This window comes from Ooceraea biroi, chromosome 3 (assembly GCF_003672135.1).
Source record: "Ooceraea biroi isolate clonal line C1 chromosome 3, Obir_v5.4, whole genome shotgun sequence".
Taxonomy (NCBI): Eukaryota; Metazoa; Arthropoda; class Insecta; order Hymenoptera; family Formicidae; genus Ooceraea; species Ooceraea biroi.
Genome location: NC_039508.1, coordinates 7,674,645 through 7,696,288, shown reverse-complemented (window position 1 = coordinate 7,696,288; position 21,644 = coordinate 7,674,645). Strand labels below are relative to the sequence as shown.

At 39.8% G+C, this 21,644-nt stretch overlaps 2 protein-coding genes across 2 annotated transcripts; both read right to left on the bottom strand.

The window, feature by feature from the left end:
- Positions 1-12,830: 12,830 nt before the first annotated feature.
- Positions 12,831-15,250, bottom strand: LOC105278603. The gene is made up of 3 exons (XM_020031386.2): positions 15,124-15,250; positions 13,806-14,765; positions 12,831-12,872 (listed from the first exon to the last, which is right to left on the bottom strand). The coding sequence occupies exons 1-2, from the start codon at positions 15,248-15,250 to the stop codon at positions 14,125-14,127; spliced, it is 768 nt and encodes a 255-aa protein (XP_019886945.1). The 3' UTR covers positions 12,831-12,872; positions 13,806-14,124.
- Positions 13,161-14,240, bottom strand: LOC105278604. Its single transcript, XM_020031388.2, has 2 exons — positions 14,129-14,240; positions 13,161-14,027 (listed from the first exon to the last, which is right to left on the bottom strand). The coding sequence occupies exon 2, from the start codon at positions 14,025-14,027 to the stop codon at positions 13,215-13,217; it is 813 nt and encodes a 270-aa protein (XP_019886947.2). The 5' UTR covers positions 14,129-14,240; the 3' UTR covers positions 13,161-13,214.
- Positions 15,251-21,644: the final 6,394 nt, after the last annotated feature.

The following is a 21,644-nucleotide window of genomic DNA, read 5'->3' as shown; positions in this document are numbered from 1 at the left end:
GAATAATTAATGGTTTAAATTACGTAAGCAACACTATAGCAGTGGGCTTAAATGTAAATATAAGTTGTACTCACCGTTGCTGGCCACATGTCTTGGAGGTTAAAACTCTAGCGTAGCGTGCGTCTACTGGATTTGGAGGTTAGCTGCCTCGTGGTCGTCCTTCTCGTGGTAGATCGTTTGTAATACGCACCACAACTTCGTATTTTAAAACGCGCACACTTATTTATTACTACGTTCGCTGAAGGAAAGGGGAAGAATGGATGAGAGAATTAAATAAACAGTGATTACAATTATTAATATGTATAATTGAATACTCTCGAAAGGAGAAGTCGAGTTTACATACGTTATGAAAAATATAAAAGAATCTACGATAATGTAGCGATATCTATAAACGCTTAATTATTAGTTACAAATAATAGTAATGATAGTAGTCGATATAATAATGGTTGAATAAATGGAACTTGGTTGTAGGTTGATTCGCGCTAAAACTTTGAGGTTAATAATGAAAATAGAATCTAACACTAGACCCCGAAGGGATGCGAGGAAGGTTTGGAGGTGTTACCTCGACGACGGCTGCTGCACAAGAGAGCGATCGCGGCGGATGTTCCGAGTATATAGTCGGAGATTTGTGTTGTCTAGTTCCGTCGGGTGGCGTTCCGAGTTGTAACTAGGAACTAGGGCTGGTGACGTTAGTTACAACTAGCGTCGTCTGATGGGTCTAGTTCCGAACTAGGATTTTAGTAACTTGTCCAAACCTTACTCTAGGAACTTGCCCAATTCCCAAGTTTTGTCCAATAGTGTTAGTGATATGTAACAGCTTCTGATTGGTCTATTTTCGAACTAGTGCAAATACTTGGCCAATGGCGTTGGGATTTGTTCAAGTGTTTTTCCTTATGATCTAGCGCTCGCAATTATTACTATATATAGTCTAACGCTGGAGATTGTTATTGTAAAAAGGAAATTTTTAATTCTGCGGTAGCGGTGGACGTGACAATGCATTTTACGCCAATGAATAGATTCCTATAACTGTGCAGTAGCTCGGTCGGCAGCACGCTGGTCTTCCTGGACTGCGTCAACCGAAACGTCGAGTGCACGGTCGTTCCGCCGATCGACACCGCCGCCTTCCCTGTCGATGCGCAGGCAACATACGCGTTATGAAGCGAGTTGTGCTGCTGCGTATACCGGTTATATATCTCCATGACCGCTTTGAGAACGTATGTCTTCCCGCAACCGGCGGGTCCGGTAAAGAAGACCTGTATGGGATCCGAGTTGGGATTATGCAACCGGTGTATGACCTCCAGTATAAACTCGCGCTGCTCGCTGTTGGTAGAACGCAGCATTTCGCAATACTCTTGCTTGGACATTACGTTGGTTCGTCGCCGCACGGCAGAGATGCCGGGCCTCGCCTCGATCTCGTCGAAGTCGTCGGCGTTCTCCACGCCACCTTCTCCAAGCACGTCGTTCACAAATCTAATGCGGCTCTCATTTGGCATCTCCACACGTCGAAGCTCGTCGTCATCATTGATGCAGAGCTCCTTCAGCTCGGCCAACACTGCGTCTATGTCTATATAGTGGACTCATATAACTTTCTCCGTTGCAGTATATCCTGCTCGTGAGTGTCGTACAAGTCGAGGAACTTATTGCGATCCAAAATATCAACGACCTTCTTTCGAAACGGTAGATACAAAGTAACCATCTCACGTTTGCAGTTGACGGTTTCATCCAACTCGTAATGCCTGTAGCGAATCACACGCGGAACGTCACGTTTATGATAGATGCGAGATGGTCGGCGACGGTCACCGTTGTCATCGGTATCATCTTCGATATCCGACGACGACTGTACCTGTTTACTGTCAGCGTACCACGCCACGAACTCGGCCAGGTAGACAGCGTCGAGCGACGGCGGCCTTTCCTCGTATTGCTGTATCACATTCATGGTCCACACTTCGGTACTGTCGTCGCCGATGTTCTCTTTGTCCATCTACGCCCGTCGCTTGCGGCTCTTCTGTCGCTCTTGCGGCCACACTGTCGGAATGTAGACAACCTGTCTGCTGCTATGGCTCATCGGTTGCCTAAGCAGATACCATGCACCCTCTTGCGCCGACATCTCGACTGTATTCAATAGCTTGACACCGAGTTGTTTCAGCAGCGAGGTGTAGTCTTTATCGGGATTGTCATCTTAACGTGATTGTGATTATGAGCTTAACGAGTTCACGATGCAAGTTACCCATACCTCGATTAGACTTGTTTACGTATTCTACCACGTACGAGGCGCAGCTGTATTCATCCAGTATAAACTGCAAGTCCATATTCGAGTTGAGAACACCGGCTATCCAGGGGTGGAAAGTGTTCGTGTTCACTTCGCGCATGCTGCGCTTGAAGAACAGCGTAGGTCGTCGAATCGAGGCACGAATAATATTAAAGTAAATCTCCTGAGTCAACTTGTTGTCAATCAGGAATTCACCGATCGAGTTGTAGTTCTTCTCCTCGAGTACTGATCGCAGACGTCTCGCCTTCCGTTGCAGCTACGCGCGCCTGCCGTCATCTTTTGCCAAAGGAAGCAAAATTTTGGTTTCCTCCATTGGCCAGAATGGTATGTTAAAGCGACATAATGTCTCGCCGCGTTTTGTGCATGTGAACGTGTGTCTGTGCACCTGATTACTGTACATGGACTCGTCCGGCAGATCATTGATGCTAACTGAGCACAACTCGTTCACCAATTGCACCGTTAACGGCATATTCTCGCTGACCGGCTCCTTGGGATCGTTCTCGAGCCAAAGCAGTATATGAGCGTGTGGACTACCGCGGTGTTGAAACTCGATGCGCAAGAAGTGGTCGTTGACTCTGTACTTGCCGAACGGATTGTACGAGCATTTGGAGCGGAGCATGGTCATTATCGTGTTCACTGTCACGTCCGGGGAGGTGAGAACGTTGCTAACCTGGTTTCTGTGCTAACCTAGCCCTCGGTAATTAACATCAGATACTCTCTTTTGATTTAGGGTCAATCTGCATACACCGACTTTACCCGGGAATGGAGAGAGTTTGGATCAACTTACAATGATGACGATATCTTTCAAAATCGAACTATGAATGTATAATTGTTGATTAATAAAATATAGTCTATGACTCTATGATGCTAGTATTATTTATTACTATGTATTAAATTGAATTAATAACAACAAAGGAAAAATTAATAAACGTAATTGGTACTAACTAAATAATTAAGTAGTATAACTCAAGTAATAACTAACCTTATATTCTTCATTGTTGGATTAACGGTAAAATAAGTGGTATAAACTAATAAAATCGTATCGTAGATGGACAACTTCAAGTAGTATAAGTAAGTTAATAAAAAGTTGTAATGCAAGCGAATTAAACGCTTGATATAATAACTTATAAGTAAAATAATAGTGATATGAGTCAATGACAAAGGTATATCGCAGGCGGATAAACGCCGATTGGTATAGGTAGGAAAAGAAAAAATGAATAAGTAGTACAACTCAATGAAAGATTTATATCATAAGCGAAGTAAACGCTTAGTAGTGTAATTATAGGTAATACTAATATTCTAAGGATAATTAAAAATTGTATCATAAGCGAAATGGACGCTTAATAATATAACTAAAGGTGTATAGCCAATTGTATAGCTATAAGTAGCATAAGTATTAAAGGGTTGTATCATAAGCGAAATGGACGCTTAATAATATGACTAAAGGTGTATAGCCAATTGTATAGCTATAAGTAGTATAAGTATTAAAGGGTTGTATCAAAAGCGGAATGGACGCTTAATAATATAACTGTAAGTAGTAATGGATCAACAAATAAAATAATAAGGAGTGAAATAATAAGGAATTATGCTGATAATACGAGCAAATTGATGCTAGTAGTATAGTCATAAATGGTATCGCCTAGTGGTAATATAGCTGGAAATAGTATAAATAAAATGAAACTAAAAGAAGTCGGACTATCAGCGGATAAACGCCAAGTAAAATAAGGAAAGGTAGTATAAATCTTTTAAAGAATATTTTAAGGATCATATAAATGAATAATTAATTAAGGTAAAGAGGATACAAAAGTTACAAAATAAATGATGAATTAATAAGTAAACTGTCACTGAATGTAGATATAATATAATTGTGTTACAGAGAGATTGAATACAAATGTCGTATGAATATAAAATAAAGTATGAGTTGGCAAACAACAATTAAGAATAGTGAGTATACAATAAGAATTCAAACTTGGTACAAATCTACTCACAAGTGTTCGCAGGAATCTGGACCCTCAGGCCAGGAAGCACTTAACAAGCAGCAGCGAGAAATAATTGTTAAACAACTCCACTGATTCTAAATTAGGTTGATGCCTCAGTAGCGACTCAACGCTATAATGCAAATCAAGTAATAGCAAATTATAAATGACTGACAAGTACTGAGTTAGGTAGACGCTTTATATGCGACGTAACGCTATAAAGCGAAGTGACTTCAAGAAGCAAATAATAAGTGACTGACAAGTACTGAGTTAGGTAGGCGCTTTATTAGCGACGTATTGCTATAAAGCGAAGTGACGAAAGTAATGATCAAATAATAAGTCAAGAGTCTTCCAAAGAGTAGTCGTAGTAGTAGTAGTAGTAACGCTCTCTTGCTGCTGCACCAAGTCTTATACTAAAATTTTAGGGCTGAGTCCCTGTCGCTCGAGAAAGGGTTACAAAAAGTGGGGACCTTATAATTAAATGCAAAGTTACAATAGTAGGGAGGCTACGCCTTGATCGCTGATTGGTTCCCCGCTCTTAAAATTATTAATGGTGGGATCGAGACCTTGAAAAGTCTGGTGGGGACGATGAGCTCAGTGCTTTGGTTAGATAAAATTATTTTTCTCCCAATGTTCAACATAAAATTCTCAGTACGAATTTATCGCATGAGCTGTTGGGACTTATGGTCAACAGAAATTTCTCCGTACTAAATAATCAGAACACCCGATATGACTTTCAGTCAACTAAAATTTAACGATTAAATTTATCGAAGAGACTGTTATGTCTTTTGATTAAGACAGTGGACACCGATTATTACTTCAATCTGGCATCAGTAAATCGCCGCCTTAAGAATTAATATTTCATGGTTCGCGTCCCGTTAATTATTTTTTCTTTTATTTTCTTTTATTTTAATATTAAAAGTCTTTAATAAACCAATAAAATCAATATATCTAGTGTAAAACATGAATATTGCATGATTACTATTAAAAATATGAAGAAATATAAAGTATTAGTAACAGGAGCACATAGCAAGTAAGGAAGTAAAGCCTCGAGTTTAACATATCCTGGTTCGCGCCCCGTTAATTAAATTTTTTTTCTTTTATTTTAAGATTAAAAATCTTTAATAAACCTATGAAGACAATATTATCAAATTTTAAATGCGAATATTGCATGATTAATATTAAGATATGAAAAAATATAAAGGTAACCTTACATGGTAGTAGTACGAATCAACCAATAATGATACTAAATTATAAGTGATATTTTCTGTTAATGAAATAATCTTCAATTAACACCTTGTCCACTTTATTATTCGATCCCAACAAATGAAATATTAAAATTATTAATTTAACCTAAATTTCTACAACCTTATGCATTAATTATTTATAAGGTCCCTTGTACCTCTGGATAATAATTTAATGCATTCAGTTAATTAATATTAGAGTAACCTTGTGTATTATACTTTAACGCACTACTGTAACGTTTCTTATTAATAATAATTGTTCATACACCTTAACCTATTGATTAGTTGTCATATTAATGTTAGTCATTATAATATCTTCCATTAAATAAAATAATGAATTAATAATTCAATACAAGTAATATTAAAATAATTAATAGTATTGCAATTTAATGCATTATAATTGTTTCTTACTTCACAAATTAGCAACTTAATGTTACGAAGCGTATGAAGTCTCTTAACCGCTTTAAAGTGTTTGAAACATTACAAAGCGTACGAAATGTTGTAAACGCTATGTGGTCCATATAAATAACTAAATGCCTAAGTTTACAATTTGACCCATTATTATAATGTTCTTTATTCTACGATTAATAATCATTCATATATTTTAACTGATTAACTAAATGTTATATGAATTTTAATGATGGTATAGTTAAATAATTACTCTTATTAAATGAATAATGAACCATAATGCCACAGCGAGCTAATAACTAATAATGTAATAATCAATATATGTTTTTTGCAATTGGTTTTTCGTTATTCATAGTTAATGATCAATTAATTAATTGATTTTAACTTAATTTATTCAAATCCATATAACCTTTAAACTACTGATAATTTATTAAAGTCTTTTACACCAAACGTAATAAAAAATAATGTATATTTGTTTACTGAATAGTAACTTTTCGAATTTTGCAATATCTCGTGAAGTAATAATGTTAAAACAAAAATTTTTCCACAGGTACCATCAGACTAGCGAAAAATGGTGCTCAACGAAAGTTGTTGGTCATTTCTAAATTAATGAGTTTTTCATAAATTTGATGGTACCGTTGAGTTCCTTTTATTACCCACAATAACGCTATATAATTATAAAAAATTATTTCCCAACGGTTAAGATTTTCATTGCTTAGTTAACAAATAAAAATTTCGACAATTTTAAAATTCCAAATTCCTACGGTCCTTTGATAGGGTCCATGGACCATTATTATATACTTTTTATTCATCTAACCTTATTCCTTCAATTATTATAAACAATAACCTATGGTTTTTTCATAACAAATGCACTCAGATGTTCTATTTATTTTTGTTATACTCGCAGATGACTATATAATCGTATAATTAAATATATCATAAATGTGATTGTTATTATAAAATTTGTTTGTTTAGAACAAAATTTTATTATATTCAAAAAATTTAATTTGCTCCTATATTTAATTGATAAGCCTTAATGTAACAGTGTACATAAAATATATTGTTATAAGGACGCCCTAAATTATTTATATGTATATAGTATGTCTAACAGCTAACGTTATGAAATATCCAAAAATTATAACAATTACAGTATTAAAACGTATTATAATGGCTTTTTAGTGGATTTTCGTTCTTATGCATGTTTTTATGGTTTTTTCATTCTTTTATATATATATATATATATAAGTATCTCTTCCCGTTCATAAAAGGCTACTACGTAACTTAGGTAATAACTATAATTCTAAATTTAGTATATTGTATTGGTTTTACTCGTTTGTGTTTTTTGGATTTTTCCTTTTTCCTTCTTAACTATTGATTAGCAACATTAATAATGATTAATAAAATATAATAGTAATATGTTCGATACAATAGTTGGTACCTATCGAAGGTCGGTAATTGGTTAAGTAGTGAATATGCGTTTGCCGGTAACCTGTCTTATATGGTTATACATTGTCGGTAACAACTTATGATGTACCTTGGTTGACGATAAGTGTCAATGGTAAGTTTTAATATTGCCAATATGTTGGTAGTTATACCGTAATTCTAGGGATTAATTCATAAATGTGTTGAATAAGCAAAAAATAAAATTTTTAATGCTATTGGACATCGCAGGATGTCACAGTACTTTCGCGTTCAATACACGTTCTTGACCCGTTCGTTCCACGTTCTTAAAACGTGCGTTCGCGTTCGATACCCGTTCTTGACCCGTTCGTTCCACGTTCTTAAAACGTGCGTTCTCGTTTGGTACACATTCAAGCACGTGCGATACACGTTCCTAAAACGTGCGTTTTTAGCGCGGCTAGCGCGCGATTCGCTGCCCCGCACCCTCGCGAGCCAGCTGAATGGGTCGATCAGCTGAGCGGTCCGCTATCGCGCTGAGCAGTGGTGCTCCTCTGCGAGTCAGTCGCGCTCGCGCCGATGTGTTTCGAACAGTTCGCTATTGAATTATTAGCGTTCGCGTTCGATACACGTTCCTAAAACGTGCGTTCTCGTTCGATACACGTTCTTGACCCGTTCGTTCCACATTCTTAAAACGTGCGTTCGCATTCGATACACGTTCTTGACCTGTTTATTCCACGTTCTTAAAACGTGCATTCGCGTTCGATACACGTTCTTGATCCGTTCGTTCCACGTTCTTAAAATGTGCGTTCTCGCTCGGAGCTAGAATCATTCCCGTCTCGTATCTGAACCGCCTCCTCTTACTCGCTCTTTGATAGCAGCCAGGTATAACGTGTATCGAACGTTTTAAGAACGTGGAACAAACGAGTCAAGAACATGTATCGAACGTGTATCGAACGTGTAGCAAACAAGTACGAATGTTCGCGAACCGCTCTTAAAGGACTGATAAACGGGTCAGTAACAATCAGTGATTTACGCCCGTCAACACATGAGCTCCGAAGACCGTAGGGATGTGGTTTAACGGTTATCCTTTGATCTGACGCGGTATCGACGACGAACGCGTCATACCGATCCTTTAGATATACGTTTGCGGAGACGCACGGACGCGTTTATATTTAAATTTTCCACCGGATGTGGTGCAACGGTTATTTTGAATGTTCCGAATTTCCGCGAGGTTATCACGACGTAGCGAGTGACGCGTATATAAGATGGGGAGCGCGGCCGATCGGGCAAACGCAACGATGTTCTTGTTGCTGCCGGACGATAGAGCGATTCTCGGTCTGACGAGCGAGTTGTTGCAGTACGTTCCGAAGATCATTCTCCTGGAACGATACGGCGACTACGTGGAAGGGTTGTGGGACAGGTTACCTGAACACCTGAGACGCGATCCCGAGGTGCAACGGTACCGCAAGTGCTACGCGCACCACAACCAGCCCTGGCAGCGTACGCACATAGACGGACCGGCGCCGCGGATCATGGACTGTTCCACGTGTTGAGCGATCGAGGAGCGAAGGTCGCGCGGAGCGACATGTGATCGTATCACGTGAACGGATGAAGCCGCATATACTGTCGTATACGGGACGCGTAAACCGATGTAAGAAAACATACAATAAAAAAATACTTTTACATGTATAAGGACGTGTACCTCATAGAGAAAGTACTGCGCAGGAGAGGTGACGAGGTCTACGTGAAGTGGCTGGGATTCGATGAATCGCACAATTCGTGGATACAAAGCAATGTCGTTTAATGCATTAATTTTTTTCACAAACATATAAAATATATAAATGTATAACTCTATGACAGTATATATTGATACATTATATGAAAATATATGGAATACAATAACTCTTTATTATCCTTATCCTACATATTTTACAACGGTATCCGGAAATGTGCCCACGGTAGCGTATCGTTCCTATCGGGTACGACGTAGCGCTTATCGTCGTACGGACTCAGAGCGATTTTCGTCTCGCGAACGGTGTACACGTTATGCAGCTTCGATGTTATACGCGATTGATCTCGAGTCATTTCTACGTGGTCTGTCAAACACTGCATGTAATCAGCGAACGCTATCGTTCGCGCGACTACATTACTCTTAACACCTTTCGCTTTTTTGGTATCTGTTTTACCGTCTACTTTCAACGCGTACATTTTCGCTCTGAGCCCCACGAATTCCGTCATGATTGCGCCGTTGTTCTCATCTTTCATTAAACCTGGTACCTTTTTATTCGCGAGCGGAATACCATATATGTTTTCGGATGCATAATCGCTTGTATCAAATCATGCAATGTCGCGTTTCATTTGCTCGTACACGTCCTCGCACTCGATATGATAAATCAAACTATCGGTATCCGTGTATGTAACCTTACACTTCTCGCGATAAAGGGGTAACATGTGTACTCGTGGTGAAACTCGTACAAACAGACCTTGGATATGTCGAGGATGCACATACCCACGTAGATCGGTTTGTTGAACTTCACTTCAAGCTTACGCATCTCGATCGCGACCAGGTTTTCCGAAAAGACGCTGCGACTGTGGAAATTCGGTTTCGCGATCATTGCCTCCGCGCCGTATGGTCCGTTCCATTGCGTTAATAGTTTAACATCCACGTGATTGCGCACGTTCTCTATGGTTTTACCGAATACCGCGTTGTTCATTAGCTTGTACAAATTTTTCTCAAAATCATTTTTCGCTGCCGTTCTAAATCGCGTATTTAGTTCGATGTAATCGCGGAGCCATGGAGATTGCGCAAATTCTAATACGCGATGTATTTTTGTGACGCGAAGACCGTGACGAGTACACTGCTGCAGGTTGCGATAATGAATGACGTACCGCTTCTTATCGTACACAGTTGCGAGCAGCTTATCCTGCCGTTTACCCGGCGGTTTATCGTGCGTCGGGCAGAATGGAAGGTCGACGTGCGCGTCGTGTAGCAGTTGTGGATACTCGAGATCGACTTCGAGAATGTACCCTTTCGGTGAATCCGGAGCGATCACGTTCACGTCGCAATTGGAAGTGTCATCGACCCATCGAAATTCGGCATAGGGCAGTGGTTGACACATTGCCCAACCGTACAAGTTATTAACGTCGTAATACACGAGATACAACGAAGGTTTCGATGGGTCGTACTACTGCATGTACTTGTTGTTGGCTTGCGCGTATCTGTTCGAACATTGGCTCAGACCGCCGCGTATACCGCGTTCTATGTACATGACCATATCGATATCGGTAAGAAGTTCGAAGTTTATACGCGTATGCTTGAGCATCGCGTCTCACGTAAAACCGGGCAAAGTGTAATAATACGCGGGATCAAGACCGTAACTATTGATGCAGCTATCGCGGAAATTTTCGAATACGTCGGTCAACAACAGGACATCCGTTTTCAAGTACAAATTGCTGTACTCGCCGAGCGTTCGAATGGCGAACCGCTGCCAGATGTTCTCGGCGTGCGCGTAATCGCTCTCGGATACCGTATCACCGGTCAGAGAACTATAGAACGATTCGCGCGGCGGTAGGCGAGTATCCTCTAATTTTTCGGCACAATCCACGTATTCGTAAGGGAACACGCCCTTTCGCGTAAGTAAATCAAAGTCGTCAGCCGACAATTTTGCAAATTCGGATCGTACGATTCGGAGTTTATCGTTATTACAACAAAATTACCTTTTTAAAAAAAGGTACAAAAAAGCGCCAAGTATACGTGCCTGAAGTTCTTTCAAAAAAGGACTCTACAAAACTAATGATATGAACAAATTGCGCCAACTACAATGGATATTTATGCAAACCAGAAAATCTATTACTTTATTATTATTCTTTGGCCGATATTCATTGTTGATTCTGATTTAAGACCATCTTAAGTACAATTATAAGATATTTGAAACCAATCACACAGTCGTATTAGCATCTTAAGTCATTACTTCAGATCGTCTGAAAATAAGAATGGACTATGAATACTAGCCTTTGATAATAATATTAAGCAGATATTTTTATACGAATAAATATTTTAATACATAGAAATATATTTATTAATACAAATAAGTGTTTTTTTCAAAATACTTGGCGCTTCTAAACCGAATCATTATGTTAATTGCCTCATTCTCTTTCTTTATCTCTTGTGAATGCGTGCATGGGTATGTATGTGTGTGACATTAGAATTAAGCATAGAATAGGTTTAACTACATTTGTACATATATGTATTTCAGCGAGTTGTTATGTAATTTAGAGTTTAAGGAAATTATTGTAATCTTTAGATTATTTAAATACTAAGACAATTTTTGATTCGGTTTAGCAGCGCCAAGTATTTTGAAAAAAACACTTATTTGTATTAATAAATATATTTCTATGTATTAAAATATTTATTCGTATAAAAATATCTGCTTAATATTATTATCAAAGGCTAGTATTCATAGTCCATTCTTATTTCCAGACGATCTGAAGTAATGTCTTAAGATGCTAATACGACTGTGTAATTGGTTTCAAATATCTTATAATTGTACTTAAGATGGTCTTAAATCAGAATCAACAATGAATATCGGCCAAAGAATAATAATAAAGTAATAGATTTTCTGGTTTGCATAAATACCCATTGTAGTTGGCGCAATTTGTTCATATCATTAGTTTTGTTGAGCTTTTTTTTGAAAGAACTTCAGGCGCGTATACTTGGCGCTTTTTTGTACCTTTTTTTAAAAAGATAATTTTGTTGTGATTTCACACATTTTGTAATGTAAAGTATGTTATTCTTTTTTATAATATATGAAGAAATAAAAGCCATAGTCCTGTCAGTCAAGGTTTTTAAAAGTATTAACTTACATGTTTCCTATTCTAAAAGAGGCGTGTTAACTTCGTGAAATTCTTTTTTATCGAATAGTTGAGGCCTCCTTTCCGCGATGCTGATTGGTTCTCTCGCTTGGCTCGAACTTCGTGTGACTTGAACTTCGTGTTGCGAATGTCAGAATGTTATAATGGCTGTCAGTGCGGTTATATTGACACTTTTATTTATTATTTCTTAGGAAAATGGCAGCTGTCAATTCTGTCAAATTTGTATATTGATGAAACACGATGAAATAAATATAACACCTTTAACGCCTTTTTTAGAATAGGATTTGTGTTATTTATTATATAATAAATAATAGATGAATATTAGTATTCGAAAACATTATAATATTGAAAAATAAAATAGCGCGCGCATAGCACTCGCTCTCTCGCCCTCTCGCTCTCTCATTCACTCGCTCTCTTGCCCTCCCGCTCTCTCGCTCTCTCACTCTCTATCGTCATCGACGTGGTGCAACGTCGTCGTCGACGTGGTGCAACATCGTTGTCGTCCACATGGTGTAACGTCGTCGTCGTCGTCGTCGTCGTCGTCGACGTAGTGTAACGTCGTCGTCGTCGTCGTCGTTGTCGTCGACGTGGTGCAACGACGTCATCGTCGTCGTCGACGTGGTGTTGCAGCTTCAAGTGTTTCAGAACATTTTCTATTCCTTTTCTTTGAAGCATCTGAAGCATCAACTGGACCTCGCATCTCTGGCGCATGCAAGAAAACTGATATTAGCTGCTGCCATCTCGTTGAAAAGAACGAACTGTACAAACGACGATGACAACGATGATAATAATGATGATGACGTTTCTTAAGTGAAATTTGCCAATTTCAGACTTTGCATCGCCATATCTCCGCTCGTAGGGCACGTAGAAGAAAAATAAAAACATTTTTATTACATAATTCGACCTCATGCTATCCATTGAGCCTACTCTGAACTTGATCCGTTCAGCGGTTATTGAGATCTAATAATCTGAGTGTCTGCGAAAGCGTCGCTTCGTGTAACAGTACACGGTCGGTCTCGCTGCGCATATACTTGGCGCGAGACACTACCGTGTCTCTTGATTTAAATAAGATGACAGTTTATCGAGACTACTGCTTAAGAATTTAAATGAATCGATGAACCGCAATTGCATGTGGTTATGCCATGGTGTTTTATTGTCATCGAACCCGTAAACGTGTTTCGTGAACGAAATGTACTTTTCTTTATTAATCGGCAATACATCGACGTTGCCCTTGAAATTGCTAGCCAGTTCTTTGACAATGAAATGCGCGTCGTAGCCGGATAAATTATGGAACACTATCGGAATAGTATGCGAATCTCTGTAATTTAGGTTACAATTCGCGTGCGCGGGACCTCTGTACCGACCGGTCAGGTGGCAATGATCACGAACCCGCGTGTCGTCCGGCGCGAAGGGTTTCTTGCAGATATGACACTGCGTCGCGCTATCAAATTTTTCGCGCTCGTCTCGAGTTAATTCTACCATGGGGACATTTCTCGACAAACTCGCTTTCATGCGATACGCTATACTTCTTAATTCTTCGACGAACCATGATATACAATCGGTATCGCGATGGGATCGGTACCCGGATAGCGAGTCGTCGTAGGAGCACCGCACGTAATACCCGATGCTGAATACCTGGTGACGCTGGTACAGCTTCGGGTCGTCCTCCTCCGTCTTCTGCAGGATGCACTCCAGATCGGTGTACACGATGAACGGCATTCGCTCCTTCCGGTTGTAGTGCGTAAATTGCAGCCACTTGTCCTCTTCGTTGGGTAAGACGATGGCACAATCGTTCATCCGTTGGCAATCCACGGAGTGGGCCTCCAACTTCTCATTAGTGTAGAAGTAGTGCAACATCTGCAAGAATAAAAGAAAGGACCTGTTAATTTCTGGCAATGCTAATTGCTAACAATAGGTATTTATTCATTATAATAATACTACTATATAATACTACTTACCACTCACAAATGTATTTTTGCCCATTCTTCTTATTTATTTGGGAGCTCACCAAGCGGGACAGATTCTTGATGCAAGCGAAATGTCCCACGTTGTTGTCCTGCGCATCTTGCACGTACAGCAGATTCGCGTGCTTATCCATCTTCTCATCGGTGAGTCGTATCGGTACGATCGTGAGTTGTTCCTCTTCTTTCTTCTTCTCCTTGATGGTATACACGTTTATGGAGATGTTGTTCAGACGTTCGAACTTCGCAATGTTCTTCAGCGTTACGGGAAACTCTATGCCCTGGAGATTCAGTACCGTTGTGTAATGCGGATAGGAAGATTCGCGTTCCGTGTTTCTTTCCGCCGGGTACAGAGCAGCGACCACCGACCACGTGAAGCACGCATTGTCCATAGAATGCACGTTGATTACGGCCTTCTTCGTCGTGATCTCCTCCGGTAATTTGATGTAACATCCCGCGTGCAAGGGATTGTACTTGTTAATGCTGATTGTCAGGTTCAATATACTCGACAACGCCCACCCGCTATCGCGCTCCTGGAACTCTTCGAGTGTTGTCAAGGTGGGTTCGATCACGTGTTGCGTGAACCACTCTTGCAGATCAGATGTAGGGGAAGAGGCCACGATTTTTCGTGTTTATACTCTTATTGGCGGTCTTTTCACCCGCCACAAACTCGCCGTTGAACACGGTGTTCACTTTTACGCTGTGTTGTTCAATAGCGTTGCGCACATGCCTCAGCACTATGCTGCTAGCGTCTTCCAGGAATCGTCGCGGTTCGATGTAATTCGCGTTGATCACCGCACCGGTTAATATACGGTTTTCAAACGTGGTATCAATCTCTCGCCATGAGAGTTCTGCGCTGGAAGGCTATTCGGCGTAATCACCACCACCACCACCGAAATGTATAAAGCGTCTTTCCAAATGCTTCTTCAATCCCTCGAGCCGCGCGATTCGAGCCATTAACGATTATATATTTCCCATGGATAGCCGCGAACGCTTGGCACGACTCTTTTCTTCCAATTGTTCAATACACTCGTCACAACGTTGCACCCACGCGAAATATTCGCCCAAGGTAGCGACATTGTTGGCTTCCTCCAACAGGTCATGTTCACTCTGCTCCATGTTTCCATAGCACGCTCACTGAAAACTTTTCTGGAGCGCTCGTAACCAACTGTGGTGCTAAACCTTTTTCCGTTTGATTATATGACATCTCCGTCTCTTTCCACCCTGCGGCCACATTCTTTGACTGCAGTCGACGGTTGAAGACCCACGTGTCAGAGGACACCCGCCCCTCCCCACACCCCCTCAGAGCCCCATGGGTTAGAAACGGGTACCGGTGCCCCAAAGAATTTTTAACGGATTATTTTATCTATCAACTATCTCACGCGCGGTAACGTCTTTGTCGTAATTGATAGTAGCCAGGTACCGGCGCTTGCATTTTTTTCTTATCGCTTCTGTATAACAATACCATAGTTCCTAGTAGTCTGTTTACATAAACATCCCTTTGACTGGTACCGGCGCTCGAAGACCCCCGCGTGACGTCATACCCCGCGCCCAGAGAAACCCCCCTCCCCCGTGTGACGTCATACCCCGCGCCACCGAGATACTCCCCGCCCCGCACCCCCCCTCGGAGCCCATGAATTAGAACTCCCATATTATCACCTACTTTTGTAAATCAATAAAACAAAAATTCCGACAACTCAACTGGCAAAGAATTTCTTTATTAGTTCACAACGTTGCGACCATATGGGTTGTGGTCCTTCTCAAGTGAAAAATGCTACAAACAGTATATACGATGTTACAAGAAGAAAAAACGCAAAAAATACGAAATTAGCTCAAAATTACTTACAAATCAAGATGACAATTCACGACAAAGCCATTTGAAGAAATGGAACATGCTACACAACGCGTCTAGATCAAGCAAATAGCACTAACGAAATAGCAACACAGACAAACAACACACAGTGGTCTCATGTCAAATTTGTAAATGTTCTCAAGTATTATTTCACCAAAACCTGCATTTTTTGTAGTATTAGTATGTAGTAATAGCATTGGTCTTTTGTTTTATATTTTTTATGTAGCTCTTGGCACAATGGGGTATTTAATGGCGAAGAACAAATTGGCGGTTCGAATGTTATTGTCGAAATTGATGAGGCAAAGTTTAGAAGACGTAAATATCATCATAGACATCTCATAATCGGTCATTGGTTATTTGGAGGCATTGAACAGTATATTGGACGACTATTTATTGTTCCTGTCGAACAACGATCCTCGAGAGATTTTGATACCAATTATTCTTCAACATATCGCACCGGGTAGTGTTATCTACATTGATTGTTAGATGTTGTAACTATACGCACGAAGTTATGAACCATTCCGAAAATTTTGTAGATCCTGAAACGGGTGTCCATACTCAAAATATTGAGCGTCTCTGACTCAAAGTGGAATTCCACGATATAGATTCAGATATAGGTACGAGATTATCATTACATACATTATCTGAGTTTGTTTTTAAACACAAATGCCAATATGATAAACGACTTAAATTTTTCGAAATAATGGCTGTGTTCTATCCTATTAATCTTGATATTGATATAACAAGAAATGAATAAATGCATTTATACCTCAATATTCAAATCCTTTTTTGTTATAACGCTTCCACTATTCATATTTATATATTTTTGATAGATTTGCAGATTCCAATGTTTTACGCTGTGTTGTGTATGAAAGGACAAGAGAAATTATATACATTAGAGGAGTTAATATTGATAAAAAAGGTCATTGCACAGCACATAGCATAAAACACTGGAATCTATAAATCTATAAAATTCGGGTAGGCTGTGTCGGGACACGGCCGCAAGTTTTTAACGTGAATAACGTCATGTTAATGGAAAGAGTTCAAAGAAAGATAGTAGTTTCAATCAACTGTGTATATTTTCCTATATATTATAATCCAAAGTCGACACCTTGTATATTATAATAAGATAAAGTGAGATACCCTATATATTATAATTATAATTAAAATGAGACTGTATATTAAAATTGAATAAAAGAAATTTCGTCACGCATCCCGCGTCTCGCGTGACGCTCAACTTTTCAAATTGGCATCCATCGAGTTATAAGACGTATTCACGTCAAAATATATAGATATGAATAGTGGAAGTGTAGGCGGGGAGTATCTCCCCGCGAAAAACCTAACCTAACCTAACTCAATTCGTAACTCCTCCCTTCAGAAACAGCTGGCAATTCATCGTGCAATATCATTATATCAACGTTTTGTGTTAATAACTTTTGCATAAACTACGAGCGACGGCTAAAAGGTGACTCTGAAAAGTGATCTCTATAATATATGTCACGGTCAAGCCCTTATTTCGCGTGGACAGCTGACAATTCGTGCAAAATCATTAAACTTCTTTTGTTAACTTTTTAATAAACCGCTAGCTAAGATCTTTAGAATGTTACTTAGGGACATGACTTTGACAACATATGTCAAGACCAAAGTGATTCGAGCTGCCTATCCTAAACTGCATAATTAGTCAGACAAAAGTTGCTTGCTTCGTGATGTAATTAAAACTAAGGAGTAAAAGTGAAGAATAGGGGATCCACCTCTAATCAGCGTATGTGTCCGGGGCTCCAGTTTCGGAAAATATAACCTAACCCAAACCTATTTCTGATTTAAAGCTAAAAATTCCATCAAATATACTCTTTCGTAAACGTATATGGTATCGTAAACTTATGCTTTATTCATTAAATTTCTTTGGTTAATAACTTATTACCAAACAACGAGCGACGGCTAAAATCTCTTGAAGGTCACTCAGGAGAGTGACTTTGATAACATATGTCAAGGTCAAGGTCATTGAAGATGAGTCCCCTATTCTTCATTTTTACCGAATAAAGAATTATTTTATATAAGTACCAATTTGAAATATTATATTAAAATTACTTCCTACTTCATCCTTCAGAGATAAACGAGGATCAGTCTTAATTTAGATGACTAAAATTGATCGCAATACAAGATAGTTCTCGGAATATCAACTTGTTAAGCTGTACATAAACTACTGAATATACGTACAAGCGTGCGCGCGCGCGTGTGTATTTTAACTTTGAAGATTTAAATATGTGTTCTTTTCTATATTTTTTATAAAATATGTATCATGCATACATCGTAATCAATATCGACATTCGGTACTATGATTCAATAATATAAGGTAAAAAGTATAGTATATATGATAAGGTAATAAGTATAGTATACAGGGTGATTCAGAACAACCACGCGTCCTTGCAAAGACGTATTCTGGAAGTAATTCTGAGACGAATTTTCCTCTACGAAAATTTTGTCCGAAGTTTACTTTTTGAATTATTAAAGGAAATAGTTAACGAGTAACGGGCCGAGTATAAGAGGCAGACAGGGGCGGCGCGCGACGCGATTTACCGCGACGCTTACGCGGGGCGCTCAGCTGATCGCTGCACACACGATACCTACTAAATACATGCATGTGATACATCACACACACACACACACACACACTCTCTCTCTCTCTCTCTCTTCTCATTCACTCACTCACCTGTACAGATTCGATGTTCTCATACTTGACGAATTGTAGCTTGACGAATGAATAATTTCACCGTGACTCAGATCGCACCTCACGTTTCCATCCACAAATCCACACCGAGTAATAAGCCAGAAGTTTTTTTCTGTCATAAATTGTCATCACGTATCGATACGCACTCGGATTTACTGACGCACTTGAGTGATAAACGAATCTATCGATTTATTATTACTAGTCGCTACCGATAAATCATTCGGCGACTGAAAATTATTCAAAGAAAGAAATACACATTACGCACAATCACAGTAATCGATCAGAAATTTTCTGGACACGTCTTTTATAAATTGTATCGCGTATCAACACTTTCACGGATTTATTCACACACCTGATCGATGGAATGAGGCATTTACGAATGCCTCTATCGGTTCATCACTGTTAATCACTACCGGTTAATTATTCGGCGATTGAAAATTATTCGAAGAAAAACGCGTACACAACGCACGTAACCCGACGCGGAGATAACTCGATAACAACAATCAGGTTATGTTTTTATAGTAAACTGCATGAATTCGTCAATCAAGGCTGACTTATCGATACTGTAAATCCGATCGATAAATTAGATACTATGATAACCGGCAGGGGAATGCTTCGAAACATTCGTACTGCCAAGTGAATAGTAGATAATGTCTGCCTGTAACGTGTCGATTTTTTAAAAATAATTTGCGAACTCGAAGAGAATGTTCCTCGAAAATAAAATATTTAGTTGCCCTGAAAAGGGCAGATTACTATAATATTTGGTTGCCCTGAAAAGGGCAGATTAATTATTTTAGAACACTTCTTTTTACAGCAAGTGTTCAAAGTGTCCGCCGTCCATTGTGATGCACGCTCTCATGCGTCTCAATAAATTTTCTTGCGTTTTCTCCAGGACTTCGTCCTCGATTGAGAAAATGGCATGGTGAAGTTTGTCATTTAATTCTTCGATGGTCTCGGGAAGCTGCCTGTAAATGACTTCCTTGCAGTAGCCCCACAAGAAAAAGTCCAGTGGATTGAGATCTGGAGATCTTGCAGGCCACCGTATCGGGCCATACCGGCCCATCCAACGTCCGGGAAATTGCTGATTTAAAAAATTTGTGACGATTCTGGCGTTATGTGGACCAGCACCGTCCTGTTGAAATACAATCTTATTTCTATTTATTAATGGTACTTCTTCCAGAAAGTCCGGCAGATTTTCCGTCAGAAATTCCATGTACGATGCGCCATTTAATGTTTCTGGAAGAATAACTGGGCCCAATATTTTTGTACCCATAATTCCAGCCCAGACGTTCAGTTTCCAACGAACTTGGGAATTTCTGAGTCGTGTCGGTCGAGGATTCTCGGCGTCCCACACATGCATATTGTGTGAGTTCAATATTCCTTCTCGCGTAAACAGCGATTCATCGCTGAATATTACGCAAGACGGAAGTTCTGGATCTTCGTTCACTCTTCTGAGGAAATCCTCGTAAAATCTCTTTCTCCGAGGATAGTCTTCTTGTCGTAAGTGTTGCACGCGAGTGTAATGATAGGCGTGTAATTTTTCTTCTTTCAATATCCTTTGGACTGTGGAATAAGACAATTCGTGCTCTCGAGCAATGTCCCGAATGCTAGTTTCAGGTTCTTGCTCAATAGCACGAACGACTGTTTCCACGTTTCGTAAGGTTCTCGCATCACGATGTCTACCAGTGTCTTTTTTCTTCGGTAAAACGCTTCCGGTTTCGTATAATCTTTGAGTTGCTGCAAGTATAACGTTAGGCCTGGGATGTCTTGCTCTGTTCGGATATAATTCCGCGTATCTTCTCGCAGCAACGTGATATTGTCCCTGACACTCACCGAGTGCCATCAGCATATCGTAATATTCTTCATTTGTGTACGCTGCCATTTCGCTCTGTTTCTTCGCTTTTAATAATCGAGGGATTATTGATTGCAATATCGATCGCTTCATCCTATTTATGCGATCTTCGCGGGGGGTCGGTACCCCTTTCGCGATTCGACACCCCGCGACACGCGACTCGCGGGTGTCCGCGATTCGTCCGCGGGGTCGCGGAAGGGGTACCGACCCCCCGCGAAGATCGCATAAATAGGATGAAGCGATCGATATTGCAATCAATAATCCCTCGATTATTAAAAGCGAAGAAACAGAGCGAAATGGCAGCGTACACAAATGAAGAATATTACGATATGCTGATGGCACTCGGTGAGTGTCAGGGACAATATCACGTTGCTGCGAGAAGATACGCGGAATTATATCCGAACAGAGCAAGACATCCCAGGCCTAACGTTATACTTGCAGCAACTCAAAGATTATACGAAACCGGAAGCGTTTTACCGAAGAAAAAAGACACTGGTAGACATCGTGATGCGAGAACCTTACGAAACGTGGAAACAGTCGTTCGTGCTATTGAGCAAGAACCTGAAACTAGCATTCGGGACATTGCTCGAGAACACGAATTGTCTTATTCCACAGTCCAAAGGATATTGAAAGAAGAAAAATTACACGCCTATCATTACACTCGCGTGCAACACTTACGACAAGAAGACTATCCTCGGAGAAAGAGATTTTACGAGGATTTCCTCAGAAGAGTGAACGAAGATCCAGAACTTCCGTCTTGCGTAATATTCAGCGATGAATCGCTGTTTACGCGAGAAGGAATATTGAACTCACACAATATGCATGTGTGGGACGCCGAGAATCCTCGACCGACACGACTCAGAAATTCCCAAGTTCGTTGGAAACTGAACGTCTGGGCTGGAATTATGGGTACAAAAATATTGGGCCCAGTTATTCTTCCAGAAACATTAAATGGCGCATCGTACATGGAATTTCTGACGGAAAATCTGCCGGACTTTCTGGAAGAAGTACCATTAATAAATAGAAATAAGATTGTATTTCAACAGGACGGTGCTGGTCCACATAACGCCAGAATCGTCAC